The sequence below is a fragment of the Doryrhamphus excisus genome, chromosome 1 (assembly GCF_030265055.1).
Source record: "Doryrhamphus excisus isolate RoL2022-K1 chromosome 1, RoL_Dexc_1.0, whole genome shotgun sequence".
Lineage (NCBI taxonomy): Eukaryota > Metazoa > Chordata > Actinopteri > Syngnathiformes > Syngnathidae > Doryrhamphus > Doryrhamphus excisus.
Window position 1 is genome coordinate 9,517,963 of NC_080466.1, and position 14,324 is coordinate 9,532,286.

Below are 14,324 nucleotides of genomic sequence, written 5' to 3' on the forward strand. Positions count from 1 at the left end.
TTGCATTTCTATGTGTTTATATTACACAATAAACATGACAAACAAACTACTCCTACTCCAATACTACATTTTATAATTTATTCTACATAGGACTGTCAATTAAAATATGTAAAGATGCTTAATAACACTATGGTCCACAGTTAATTCATAATTAATGGCAATTAATTGCAGATCGAACGTTTTTATCTATAATAAGTAGTGTTGTTTTAAAGAGGTTTACACAAACAATAAGCATCAAGGTACACAGCTTCATTCATTCATTCATTTTCTACCGCATTTCCTCACGAGGGTCGCGGGGGTGCTGGAGCCTATCCCAGCTGTCTTTGGGCGAGAAGCAGGGTACACCCTGGACTGGTCGCCAGCCAATCATAGAGTACATATAGACAAACAATTCAATTTGGAGTCAAAAATTAACCTAGCATGTTTTTGGAATGTGGGAGGAAACCGGAGTACCCGGAGAAAACCCACGCATGCACAGGGAGAACATGCAAACTCCACACAGAGATAGCCGAGGGTGGAATTGAACCATGGTCTCCTCGCTGTGAGGTCTGCGCGCTAACCACTCGACCGCCGTACACGGGTTAAAATACAATTAAAAAATGAACAATTTGAAACGATTTGATACAGTGTACAAACAATATGCTTTCATATGATTCAACCTCATGTTGATGTAGACATTAATCTTTCATAATAAATTCTATAAAAGTGGCATAGTTACTCTATTTTTTACATGTGTAAAAGAACACATCATATCCCAAAGCATGCTGTAAGGCAGGGGTCCCCAATCACATGTCCGTAACGTGTTAACTTGACAGCCCTACTATGAATGTTACTACTATATTACTAACTATTAATGACAAATATGAATACATTGAGTGGCATGTTTACAGCCCAATCAAGGCATGTTTTACATTACCAGAAAATAAACCTTCCAAGACATGACAAAAAGAGAACATAATACAAGGTATGAATGCACAGTACAATCAATCATCACAAGGCTACATTCATTCCAGGAATACATATTGAATACATACTGTAGCAAAACAACTGCCAATCATCCCCGCATGAAATATCTGTCAGGTAAATGGTCAGCATCCATCCATTCATTCATCTTCTACTCCTTATCCTCACGAGGGTCGCGGGCGTGCTGGAGCCTATCCCAGCTGTCTTTGGGCGAGAAGCGGGGTACACCCTGGACTGGTCGCCAGCCAATCACAGGGCACATATAGACAAACAACCATTCACACTCACATTCATACCTATGGACAATTTGGAGTCACCAATTAACTTAATTTTGGAATGTGGGCGAAAACCGGAGTACCCCGAGAACATGCAAACTCCACACAGAGAGTGTGTAGCACCCGGGTCTACTAGCTGTGTGGCCTGTGCACTAACCACTCGGTCACCATGCAGCCAATGGCGAGCATTTTTTACTTTATTTTAGTTTTATTATGCAGTGGTTATTTTGAATTTTGAACAATGGTAAAAAATGTACAGGAGGTAGTGGTAGTAGTTGTTAGGCCCAGTAAACAGTGGCCTAATCACTATTGTAAAGTACTGACATACATTTACATGAAACTGTATTCAGTTATTCCCAACTGTCTATGATCTTTATTTCAGAGCGTGCCATGTCTCTTGGCTTCACTGCTTCCAGTAGTGTATATGTACGTATTATACGTATTAGATGTCCACTTCTCTCTGCTGCCATGTCAATATAATCTGCCCATGGCCTTCAGAATCAGGAGTGTTGGCCCATGTCACATACACACTATTAGCAATGGGGCCGTTTCATAAGACCGGCGAGCAGGCGTGCAATCACGCCAGCATTTTTACATCCTCTGTCTGCTTGATGTCTGAAATGCCTCACTCTCAAAGTTTCCAGTGCGCTTGAATGTCTCATCCTATCAACAGCGCAGTGCTTAATTGATCCTGTGCCGCCACAGAAAGAGGAGACAGACATGGAAATGTTCATTTATGTATGTACGTATGTATTTTAGGGCGGCACGGTGGTTGAGTGGTTAGCGCGTAGACCTCACTGCTAGGAGACTAGGGTTCAATTCCCACTCTCGGCCATCCCTGTGTGGAGTTTGCATGTTCTCCCCGTGCATGCGTGGTTTTCTCCGGGTACTCCGGTTTCCTCCCACATTCCAAAAACATGCTAGGTTAATTGGCCACTCCAAATTGTCCATAGGTATGAATGTGAGTGTGAATGGTTGTTTGTCTATATGTGCCCTGTGATTGGCTAGCGACCAGTCCAGGGTGTACCCCGCCTCTTGCCCGAAGACAGCTGGGATAGGCTCCAGCACCCCCGCGACCCTCGTGAGGAAAAGCGGTAGAAATGAATGTATGTATTTTATATATAACTTAAGAAACACTTTGTCAGTTCCAGTGGAAGTCTTCCAGAGTTCACTTCCTCTTCCAGATGATGTTGTAGTGTAGAGACCTGTAGTTTGGATACTCCTTAGAAGTAAAACTACCTACAGCTACACACAGTGAAGAATAGAAACTATTCACGGCCAGGACAACAATGTTTTGCTTGCATTAGCTTCCCACATCCAACAACAACTTCAGGCACCTTAAAACCTCCATCAGCTCATCATCACATTCACCATAACGCTGAGTAAATAAATGCAATATGGTTCCACTGTTCTTATTCCTTTACATGCCACATATACATGTCTCTTTGGTCAGCTCCATGTAACCATGGTAACTTTGACAGCCGAAATGAGCCGATCTCACCTAGTGATCGATTGTGATGGTCATATCCACTTTTAGGCATTGTTGTTGTCAAAATGGAATTGATTCCTCCAGTCTAAAACAAATGCAAAGCTATTACCCAGTGTTTTGGTGGAATATTGTTTCTGTGGCCCTTTTGGCCGTGTCGACTGATGAAAGCATCATTCTTGGTTAAGATCCTTATAATGTTGCTGACATGAAAAATGACTTGGTGAATAGAGACGGAAAACACTTTCACATGCTAGTCAATATCTATCGCTAATAAAGCAGGCTGAATGGAATGATTAACAGGCAACAGAAGTGAGCAATACACTTTCTAACTTACTTCCACTAATGGCTCTGTAAAATGCATCTAATGCATTAAAAGAGCTCGTCTCTCACCCATAACACCGCAAGTGCAACTTCATTTTCTTCTCCACTTTAGCAAAGCCCAACACATTGATGGATCCCTGCTGCGTGTAAAGGAAATAAATGAATCTGCTAATGCCTGAAACGAACGCGGCCTGACATGGGAAGTGCCTGAAAAGTCGTCGTACTATCTGATTCACAGTAATTGCAACAACAGTGCTGGCTGAGCCTCGTGCATTATAAATGACTTTTAGAAAAAAGTACTGTATCTTGTATTCACAAGAGCTTTTAGCACGAGAAAAGAGCCAAAGCAGAATTGACAGTACTTTTCACTTAGTTGTTCATTTATTCTTAGCTTAAGCAGCACGTGCTAATTGAATGAAAACAACGTCATAATGCATTGGGCGGCTTAGTGTTTCAATATAAAGTGGACCCTCTAATGTTGAATGCTGCTTAAAGGGGAACTGCATTTTTATTGGAATTTTGTCCATCATTCATAATCCTTATGTGAAACATGAACACACATTTCTTTCTTTTTTTCTGTGCATTATCATGTGAGAAAACAATTTAGTATGAGCTAGCTAACAATGCACATCATTGGGACACAGCTGTTTTTTAAGCCCGAACAAAAAACTTTCAAAAAAATGCCAACAGTGTTTGATTTCCATAACTGACCTGTATATTAACCGGGCTACAGCGATATTGTTATTGTAGCAGCTAACACAAAATACTATATTTCTGGGCGGAATGACACAACTCCTCGCTGTAGGCATTGTGGTGGGGGGCTGAAAATAATTTCATCTCCAAAAAGGGGGTACTGCAAAAAAAAAAAAAAGTTTGGGAACCACTGAGCTAGCTCATATTAACTTTCTTTCTCGTGTTATAATGCACAGAAAAGGGAAATATATATGCGTTCATGTTTAACATAAGGATTGTGAAAAAATGCGCAGTTCCCCTTTAAGTTGTACAACACTGTACAACATTTTCACATATGATGATGTCACATAAATCAACAGTTCACGAGGTGTGTGTTTTGCTTTGTCTTGGGCTTTTTTGCATGGTTGCTGAGAGAAGAAAATGAGAAGTAAAGAAGAAAGCAGTAAAATTGTATGCATCATTACTTAGCGAGAAGGGAAGAACAATTCTCTACTGTCTATTAACGGTGGCTTGCATTTTTTTTACACTTATGTGGCAGTTAAAAATGTAAACAAAACCATCATTTGTCTTAAGAGTGAAGACAGAATAGTTGACTTCATTCATTTATAGAGGTTTGCTTATCTTTGCACTTGGATATCAATTAAGAGTGTTAAAATATTACTTAAAACAACCTGTATATTAAATCAATGTTTTATGATGCGAGAGCGCTGTACTGACTAGTGCACAAAACTGCTTTGGATTGTAAAGGAACCAAATGTGTATTCTGCAAGAAAAGGGCACAAGCTACGGTACATTCACAAACATGGAGGTAGCCCCTTTGGAGAAGCACTTGAGGGCAGCATGATACCATCGGTCTCTTAGGAGTGTGACTCAGGCACAAGGGCCGTCATGTGATAGAAGGGTTAAATATTTGAGGCTGGCATTTAAGATTTAATATTTAACCATCATCATGTTTATAATACTAGCTCATCAAAATGTAGCTAACTCGATATAGTTTCAATAAAATGGCTCACACACAATGTATTCTACATTGCAGAGTAATTGTTGTACAAGCGGACAATATTAAGACAAAAACAAACTCCATATTGTCCATAGGTATGAATGTGAGTGTGAATGGTTGTTTGTCTATATGTGCCCTGTGATTGGCTGGCGTCCAGTCCAGGGTGTACCCCGCCTCTCACCCAAAGATAGCTGGGATAGACTCCAGCATACAGTTAGCTGTAATCGAGTCATTTGAGGCCCAAGAAACTGTAGTTGGTTTTTACCACAGTCTTTGTCTCAGTCAATTGGAAAATAAAAATAGCGATGGTAAAGAAAAACTACCAAACCTACCTATCAATTGTAATGTGTTTCCATAGTTACAAAAGAAATCACTGATTTGCTCACAAGCGTCTTTGTCGATGAACACTCAATTGCGTGGCAATTTTGTGAATGATTAATCCCAACGGAACTAAAGCGCTATTACCTGCTAGCTTTTTCATCAGCTCGTTTAAACAAGACCACCTGGGAATTCCAGTTTGTTTCACCAAAAAAAAGCCCACACTTGGAAAGAAATGTAGAATGTGTGCTACCTGGGGTCCGAGAGACTATTAGCAGCACTCAGAAGCAATAAATTCATGAAACATTCATTCTTTGCTCTATGTCTCTCTCCTTAATCTGCTTAACCTCCTCCCCGTGTCCGTCCGTCTCTATTACTTTAAGCGTATTCCCTGATCCTCTCGTCTAATCAGGATTCTACAGGGACAGCGTACTTGTCTCATTCCTTCACTCTGCAAATATTACGTTCCCTTCTTTCTTCTCTATTCCACCTCTGCTCTCCCGCAGAAATCAATGAGTCTAAAACGGGACAGATAACCTTGTGTTTGAAGTACTAAGAGCAAAGGGGCTGGGACATGGAGGGAGTGGTGATACTGAAATCATTAAAGTCTATCTGGGCTCTTCCTCTAACTTAATTATTTTCGCTTTTTCTGCAGGACACTTGAAGGTGCAGCAGAGCGACGACCACAAGAACAGTGACGTGCTAATATTACTACTACTACTACTACATGGATGTCTGAGTGTGTGCAAGCATTTGTGCTTCACCTTGTATCCTTGGATGAGTCCATTCTGGGTCTCTAGAGGGGGCGTGTCCCAGCTCACTTCCAGGCTGGAGGCAGAGGCAGCTGACACTCTGATGGACTGAGGGGCCACCGATGGAGCTGGAAAACAAAACAAAATGGAACATTGTCTCACAAATACACTTCTGCTGCTAGCTAGAATGTACATTTTGCACTGTTGGGTCTACAAGAGGTTTTAAGTGGAGCTTCAAAATGCAGAAAGAAGAATTTAGTAAGTTAGCAATTTATTACAAACAACCATTAAAGTGAAATGGGCTATTCAGTAGCTGTTCAAAATCATGGCAAAAATATGGATTCAATGTCATTTTCTGTGAGTTATTCACACTGTCATGATTTCTTGATGGCACAGGCAAAAAAGCTCTCTCTCTTTGAACGTGGTCGGATTGTTGAGCTGCATAAGCAAGGCTTCTCGCAGTGCACCATTGAAGATGATGTGCAACGCAGTTTGAAATTACATTTGAAACTTCTCCAAAGATCCTGAGGGTTATGGAACAAAAAAGTCAAGTGCTAGACCCGGTAGATGAAATGTCACTGGCCCCGAGCGGGAGGATCTGATTGGCTGTCCGTCAAGACACGGGGTGCTGGTGCTGAGTGCAGTTCTAAGAGTTCTAAGAACAAAAAAAACTTGTTCAAAGGTCTCGTCTCCTTCAACGCCACAAAATGTGATTGGAATTTGTACGAGAGCACCAAACACGGGACATTGAAAGGTGGAAAAAAGTTGTTTTCGGGCGAGAGGCGGGGAGGTTTTATTCTCTGATGGAAAAAAAGTAACCTTGATGACCTGGTGGCTTCCAATGCTACTGGCATGACAAGGGGATCTGACTTGAGATGTTTGACACATGGCAAAGTGGAAGGCCTTTAAAGGAACAATGGAGCTTCAATTTGTGCAGGGGTGTCAAACGGCATCTGGCTATGTGGAACTGTTGTAGGGAGAATCTCATGACTACAGGCCATCGTGTGTGTGGTCATGACTGGGTTTTTCAACGGATGGATGGATGGATGGATAGATGATAGATGGATGGATGGATGGATGGATAGATGGATAGATGGATGGATGGATGGATGGATGGATAGATGGATAGATGGATAGATAGATAGATAGATAGATAGATAGATAGATAGATAGATAGATAGATAGATAGATAGATAGATAGATAGATAGATAGATAGATAGATAGATAGATAGATAGATAGATAGATAGATAGATAGATAGATATTGGATGACCTCGTCACCAGTTGGAGCATCATTCCCATCATTTCCACTAGCCTGGAAAAAGTGACATCAGGCATGCCCTAAACAATTTTTGAGGTGATTACCAAGAACAGTACAGTCCTTTCTTGGAAAATTTAGTTTTTTTCCAGGTATGGTCCTCTGATCAGATGATGAACAGGCTATTTCAGTTTAACGGTTGTTTGCAAGAAATTTCTTACTCAATTTTTTGGCCTCAATACCAATACTTCTTTTTGCATTTGGAAGCAAAACGGTGCAAAGTTTTTGCAATTTTTCTATGTAGATCAGGAATGACTCCTGAGAGTCATGCGGCTGTCACCTGAAGTTTTGTTCAAAATTCTTTGACAAATTCAAGGTGTTTGACTTTGTTCCATTTTAGACTGATGATCACTTAATTTTTGGAGTGGATTATTCTGTCAAAATATTTTCAAGGTCCTCAACGATTCCCTCCCCTAGTGAATTAGTCTATTGTTAGTCATGTGGTAGGTACTGTCTTTATGTCCCAGGTGCCACTTTTGTTCAAGTCGGAGGCTGTTGGAGGAGCTGCTGTTGTTTTATGTTTGTGTTCGGTGCCAGCAGCCGCAATGTTATAAATATAAAACTCAAGGACTGATCTACTGTGTTTGTTATTTGCAGCGTGGTCGGCGGGCTAACAATAAATAAATAAATCCAGAATGGACTTTCTGATGACATTGTGGAGGGATCACAGCATGGTTGTAAATGGCCTAAAAGTTATATAGCATAAGCCAGAGTGAACCCTTTCAATATATCAACCGATGATTAACTTCCACCGCAAACAAAAAAAGTGCCTGAGAATTCTGGCATTTCTTTCACAATCTCACACCAGGCTGCATTGTCATTCAGGAAGGGTTGTGCATTTGTTGTCAGGTTTAGAAGGCCACACATATCACATGCTGAGAAATGAGAGGTGAGGATAAGTAGCAGAGTATCGGCGGAAGCAGGAATGGCTGGAGGGTGATGATGAAATGTGGTGATATGGCCTTTTCTTTCTATGCCCCCATGTGCATAGCTGCTGAGTGCTAATGCATGTGTGGTCACATTGCAAAGGGTTCAGCTCCAGGGTGACATGGAACATGGAACAAGCTAGTATAGAGCCCATGTGTCAGATGTGACCTGCAAAAACCTGAGACTAATGTGTGTCAATAACGCACTTCACATTCTTACTTCTAAATGTATTTGCTCTTTTATCAGGAAAAAAAGCCAAAAGAAACAAATTGCACGGCGTACAGTTCTTCTATACTTTCATATTATCTAATCGTGCAGCAAGATATTCTAAGCATTTTTTGTTACTTGACGTTTGCTTATCACCTTGACATTCTCACTTCACTTCTCATTTCAAAGCAAGTATCCATCAACTTGTTAATAAAAACATAATCATAAAAGCACGGGGTCAGGTTGGCATGTCTATTCATAATATATTTACAGTTAAAGTGGCCATCTGAGCGCAGCCATAACTGTGATGTGGCCCTCAATGAAAACAAGTATAGCTTGTCTTTATACATATTTAACAGTTAAGGATGTTAAACTGTTACCTAAAACAATCCCTGTCCTGTTAATAGAGGTTTTACAGCAGGGGTCTCAAACACGCTACCTGTGGGCCACACTAGTTTGAGGCCCCCGCCTTGATATGAAAGTTTAATGTTAGTGCGGCCCACGCAAGTTTGATACGGATGCTGTATGGTATCATGTACCCAGAAAAAATTATTATGTTTGATTAATGTTCATGTTAAAGGTTAAATAACTGTTAGTAGTTATCCTCCCTATCTGTGTGGAAGTGGTAAGTTTTTGGCTTTTTTTAACTTGGAGGCTACCGTTTAGGTCGCTAGATCTCTAGTTTGCGAGTTAGCATGTGTCTCAAGACCCTGCAGTTGCGCAATATGTTGTAAATAAAAAGAGTATAAATGTGACTATAGTCGTGTTTTGTCATGTCTAATAATGCTTTGTTAATTTTAATCTGAAAAAAATAACTTGTCTACCCACCAACTATATGTGGTTTCATAAGTTTTTATTATTTGCTGTTTTATTATTACTAATATTATTATTATTATTATTATTATTATTATTATTATATTTATTTATTACTGATTGATTGATTTTCTTTATTCTTGATTTGTTTATTTATTTTTCATCTTATTTTGTGCAGAAAAATAAAAATTAAGATATCTGAGAACAGTGGAATGTTTTATCAGAGCTTTTATTGTAGAAAATCGGAACCAAAGCACTGAAAAAGTTTGTATATTTTTCTGTTTTTAATAAATGCGTTTTTTTTTGGAAAACCTGATGTGGCCCAGTCTCACCCAGACCCTAGCTCCAGTGGCCCCCAAGTAAATTGAGTTTGAGACCCCTGTTTTACAGAATATTTCCTGTGGGGAAATCTGTGTTAGACTATGAAGTGCAATGTGATTCTTAGGTATAGTGGTATACAATACAGCACTTACTTACATTTGTCATTGTTGTAGAATAAAGGAGAGAAAAACAAACACCCTAATTAGACATTGAAGAGGGTATATTTAATGAAAGAGCTGTTTCCAAGGAGGATCAGATGCTTAGACGTTAAATGCTGAGGAGGAGTTATAAATTAAGTATACAGTATAAGGAAAGGGGTGGAGGAAGGATGGTAATACCTCGTTGGACTGATGTAATATGAGCAATAGTCTGAGGATTTGGACCGAGTGTTGCGCTACAAGTGAAACTTAACAAAGCCCACAGAGAGAAGAGGCTAACGAAGCGCTTTAATCAATGACAAGCTGCTCTCTGAAAATGTGCTAGTAAAAGCCAACAGTTGACTGTGTTTTACTTGCCTGCCTCTCCAACGGACACCTCGACGGGATTGGAGGGTGGGCTTTCCCCGATGATGTTGTAGCTGGTCATCACGATTTGGTAGTGCTTGAACTTCTTCAGTTCTATGAATTCATATGGGAAAAGATTTCAGTGACAGGCAAGCCAAGAACATTTACAGTGGCACATGTGAAGTTGAATTTTAGAAATCCCACCAGAGCAGAGGCGGTAAATTGTGGGGGTGTAATTGTGGGATGCACACAGTGCGTACTGGGATACAGGCAGCTTATCAAAAGACCTTTTTGGGCTTTCTTAACGAATCTTAACCATTTAATTGTTTTTACATTTTGAATGTTAAGTGTGGTGTGAATGATGTTTGTCTATATGTACACTGTGATTGGCTGGCGACCAGTCCAGGGTGTACCCCGCCTCTCACCCCAAGACAGCTTGGATAGGCTCCAGCATGCCCGCGACCCTCATGAGGATAAGCAGTATAGAAAATGAAAATGGATGGAAAATTCACAGTGGTTAAGTTATTGTTACTTTGAATGTTAACAGATTATTATCGTTATTTCTGATGGGAATTCCCAAACAGATTGTCTTGTGCTTCCTGACTGCGGCAATACCCGGAGGACATACTGAACATAAATGTATAGTTGTATCGAGGTTTGAATATCACTCCCTGTTCTCTGTTTGGTCTAAAAATATTTATTAATAAACAATCACTGTTTCGTGGTTGACTATGGCCTATTATTAGTCTAAAAATATGATAAGACAAGTCATATGTAGTATTCTGGTCACTGGTCACAAGAGACATGAAGTTAGATCGAGTGAAATTTTTTTTCCCCTCTCATTCCATGTGGAAGTGGTAAGTTTTTTGGCTTATTCTTCCCCACTCCAGTTGAAACACTTGAAAATTGGAGAAATTGGAGAAAGGCTAGTCAATTGGAGAGGCTAGTTAGCTTGCTGTACTAGCAGTGGCCGTCTGTTGTGTCCCTTCAGTGAAACCGTAGCCTGCGCAATGTGATGTAAACAAAGAATAATAGTAGCGTTAAGGTGACCACTCTTATTTAATGTGCAGAGTTCTAATAATGTTAAAACCTGTGTTTAGAAAGTCAGAAACAGATTTTCTATGTTGTAACTTGGAGAAAATTCTGTTTATTATTGAATCCTACTTATTGAAGTCGAGGGATGACTTTGCCTTTTAAAAAGAAGTTTCCGGTTTGAAAAAGTTTATAATGTTGCTGTCTCTGACCTGCGGCTCAATTGCACTTCATCTTGTTTTCATTGAATCACACAGACTGAAGACTGAGCAGTCTTTAAATGTTACAAATTGAGCTAATTAAGGTAACGTTTCAGAGAGGTGTGTTCGGGGGGCTTGGGGGGGGGCATGACAGATAATAAGAGATAAGATGATAAGAGCCTTAGATGTTCAGCTGTATTAAATTGATTCTAGAGGCTGTGTGCTCATCAACCCAAATACGCCTAAACGCCTAAAAGTAAAAAAAAAAAATCTTTATGACTTACGAGTCAACTCAAACTCCGTCAGTGAGGAGCTGCTGACTGTCTTGAAGGTGCTCTTAGCTTTGGAGGAGAAAGATGAATAAAGATGTCAGTCAATACATCGAGAAATGATTAGTAATGCCATTTCATAAAAAGATCACAGTGGAAAAAGGAATGTTAGATATCCTTTATGTATCCACACACATGGTGGAACGTTTACAGTCAGTATTGACAATGAAGCACCCATTAGATCGTGCAAATCTTTATTTTATGTGTACACAACATGCTAGGAGCAGAAGGATAATCTCATATTGTAGTAAGTATGGGTATTAATTATTTAGCATGCAGCCGTGATGCAAATGTTGTGTTGCCTGTTTAACAGTGACTAAAGAAGGTCGTTACAACACAATAAGAAACAACAAACAATAAAAAAAAAGAATTATAGGAATTTCCATCTGAAAATCACTACTCGAAGAACTGACACCTTCGGACATGGACTCGGCATGTTCACCTACTTGTCATGAGGGCACTTGAGCTGGTTTTTCTTGCCTGGACCGTTTCAGCAGAGGAAGAAGTGTTTGATGGGAGCTCTCGGTAGTACAGCCGATATCCAGTCAACACCCCGTTGATGCTGTCGGCACTCGGAGGCTGGGATCATGCAAAGAAATCTAAGTCATTTACCTCTTAACAAGTACACTTTCTAGGAGTGCTGTCTGACGGGAAATTGTCAAGCTGGCAAAGGCAACTTTAAAGGGCACAGACAGAGCTCTGCTGTTTGAGTGGGTAGTAAAAGATGATGAAATTACTTGTGACTTTGTTTTCATAGCCTTCTCCCTCCTGCTTTGCCATAAAGCTAGAAGGAGAGAAGCCACTTCCAAAGAGGAATCAGACTGTATACACTATCTGTTGAAGATTGGACATGCCTCCCATGTCCTCTTCATCCTGCTGATATATTGCCCTTACCAACACCTAGGACTGTCTGTCCCTCTGTCTGCAAGTCCATCCTTTTCATCATCACTTCATTCCAACATCTCCTGCTTCAATAAATAATGCATTCAACACACATGAAGAGGAATTCTGTAGGGCTTTTAGCACCTCGATTAATTATTAACTTATATTTGGCCTGTATTTAAAAAGTGGACGTGTCAGAAGCACCTCTGAGGGTAGATAACGATCCATTACCTTCCACTGTACCAAGACGGAGGTAGTTGTTGATGGCTTGACTGTGAGGATCTCAGGAGGCTCATCAGGAACTAGTACACAAACAGAGGGAGGGGAAATGAAGGTAAACTGTGACTTGAGATCTTATTTTACAATCATAAAATGACAAGTTTCTTCATATAGTGGCCTGGGGCATTTATTTAGTTAGATGTTTATTATTAATTGCATTATTAAAAGCATTTTCAATTTTAATAACGGTCTAATAGTGGTTAGCAGGTTGGCTACACGGTGAATGAATGGTGGCGCATGTTGGCCAAACAGTCAGGAGGGGTTCGAACCCCCGCTTGGGCATCTCTGTGTGGAGTTTGCATGTTCTCCGGTTTCCTCCCACATTCCAAAAACATGCTAGGTTAATTGGTGACTCCAAATTGTCCATAGGTATGAATGTGAGTGTGAATGGTTGTTTGTCTATATGTGCCCTGTGATTGGCTGGCGACCAGTCCAGGGTGTACCCCGCCTCTCGCCCAAAGACAGCTGGGATAGGCTCCAGCATACCCTTGCAACCTTAGTGAGGATAAGCGGCCTAGAAAATGGATGGATGGATGAATGGACCCTGTGGTTAATTTAAGGCGTGAGCTGAGAAAATATGATATTTGTGTAATGATTTTTCCTCTTTTCATTCCCATGAGTTGGCCAGTCAATGCCCACCTACTCACCATCCTGCAAGGTTGTGACCGCCTCTGTTTCCTTACTGAGGACACTACTTCCTACATCATTGGTTGCCAGCATCCGTAGCTTGTATGAGGTGAAAGGATTCAGCCTGCATAAACAAATGCATGTGTTACATTCCTTAATAATAATAGAATAATAATAACAATAATAATGCTGTGCCTTTACATGAGTAGCAGCAGTAACAGTAAACCAACACATTTTGTTCCTACTGAAGTACTGAGAAGAAGATATTAGCAGGAAGACCTTTGACTCAATAGTAGAACGGATAAACATGAATTATTACCATATACAGTCTTAACTGCTGCACGACCAATATATCTTATCTGTATTTCCTCCTCTGTGAAAGGTGACTGCATTAATATGCAAAGCATGTTAATAACAAAATAATTCACTTACAACACTTAAAGTCAGCACCACGAGAGTGTAGTCATAACACAAACAGAACAGTGGCAATACAGTATTGTGCTTTGTGGGATGCTAAATCTTGATGATATATTCTGGACTCTCACACGCATATGAATATTGTGGTCACAGTTTAAAATATACAGTAGGTGTGGAACAGAGTGTAATTAATCTCTAATGGGGAAGTCAGTCTTGCACTTCTCCCCTGCTGTCATACCTGCAAACTCTTTCTCCAGATAATATTGTATAATAAAGAGCCTGAGAGACTGGAGGGAGGAATTTGTCATGCCTAAAGAGACGTATGATAATGAGACTGGACCAATAAGGAACAATACAAGAAGCTGTGGGGTTGTGAGTATTATAGGCATGGAACTTCAAAGGCGCCAAGTTTAGAGATGGTCTACCAACAACGCACTGGGACAATGTTAAGGACAATGCCTAAAAGCATCAATGTATCTGATTGTGGCCCGGGGATGTAAACACCCATGCTGTCTCGAGAGAGATGGAGTTCAGTTCTCCAGGTTTACATGAGGTACTACTTTAGTTGGTACAGCAAAGAGTACTAAATTCCACAACTTTTCCCAAAGAAAACACCCATAAGACCGGCAAACTGGATTAACTTAACTGATCTTTAAGA

General features: G+C 40.3%; 1 protein-coding gene across 4 annotated transcripts in view; it reads right to left on the reverse strand.

The window, feature by feature from the left end:
- Positions 1 to 14,324, reverse strand: part of sdk1b (sidekick cell adhesion molecule 1b) — a 260,867-nt gene that overhangs the window by 7,987 nt on the left and 238,556 nt on the right. For all 4 annotated transcript variants that reach the window (XM_058079957.1, XM_058079948.1, XM_058079965.1 and 1 more), the window contains 6 exons: positions 13,270 to 13,373; positions 12,575 to 12,645; positions 11,908 to 12,040; positions 11,417 to 11,473; positions 9,913 to 10,014; positions 5,824 to 5,939 (listed from right to left, as the gene is read on the reverse strand). In XM_058079957.1, coding sequence (XP_057935940.1) covers positions 5,824 to 5,939; positions 9,913 to 10,014; positions 11,417 to 11,473; positions 11,908 to 12,040; positions 12,575 to 12,645; positions 13,270 to 13,373 — 583 coding nt within the window. The remainder of the gene's footprint in view (positions 1 to 5,823; positions 5,940 to 9,912; positions 10,015 to 11,416; positions 11,474 to 11,907; positions 12,041 to 12,574; positions 12,646 to 13,269; positions 13,374 to 14,324) is intronic.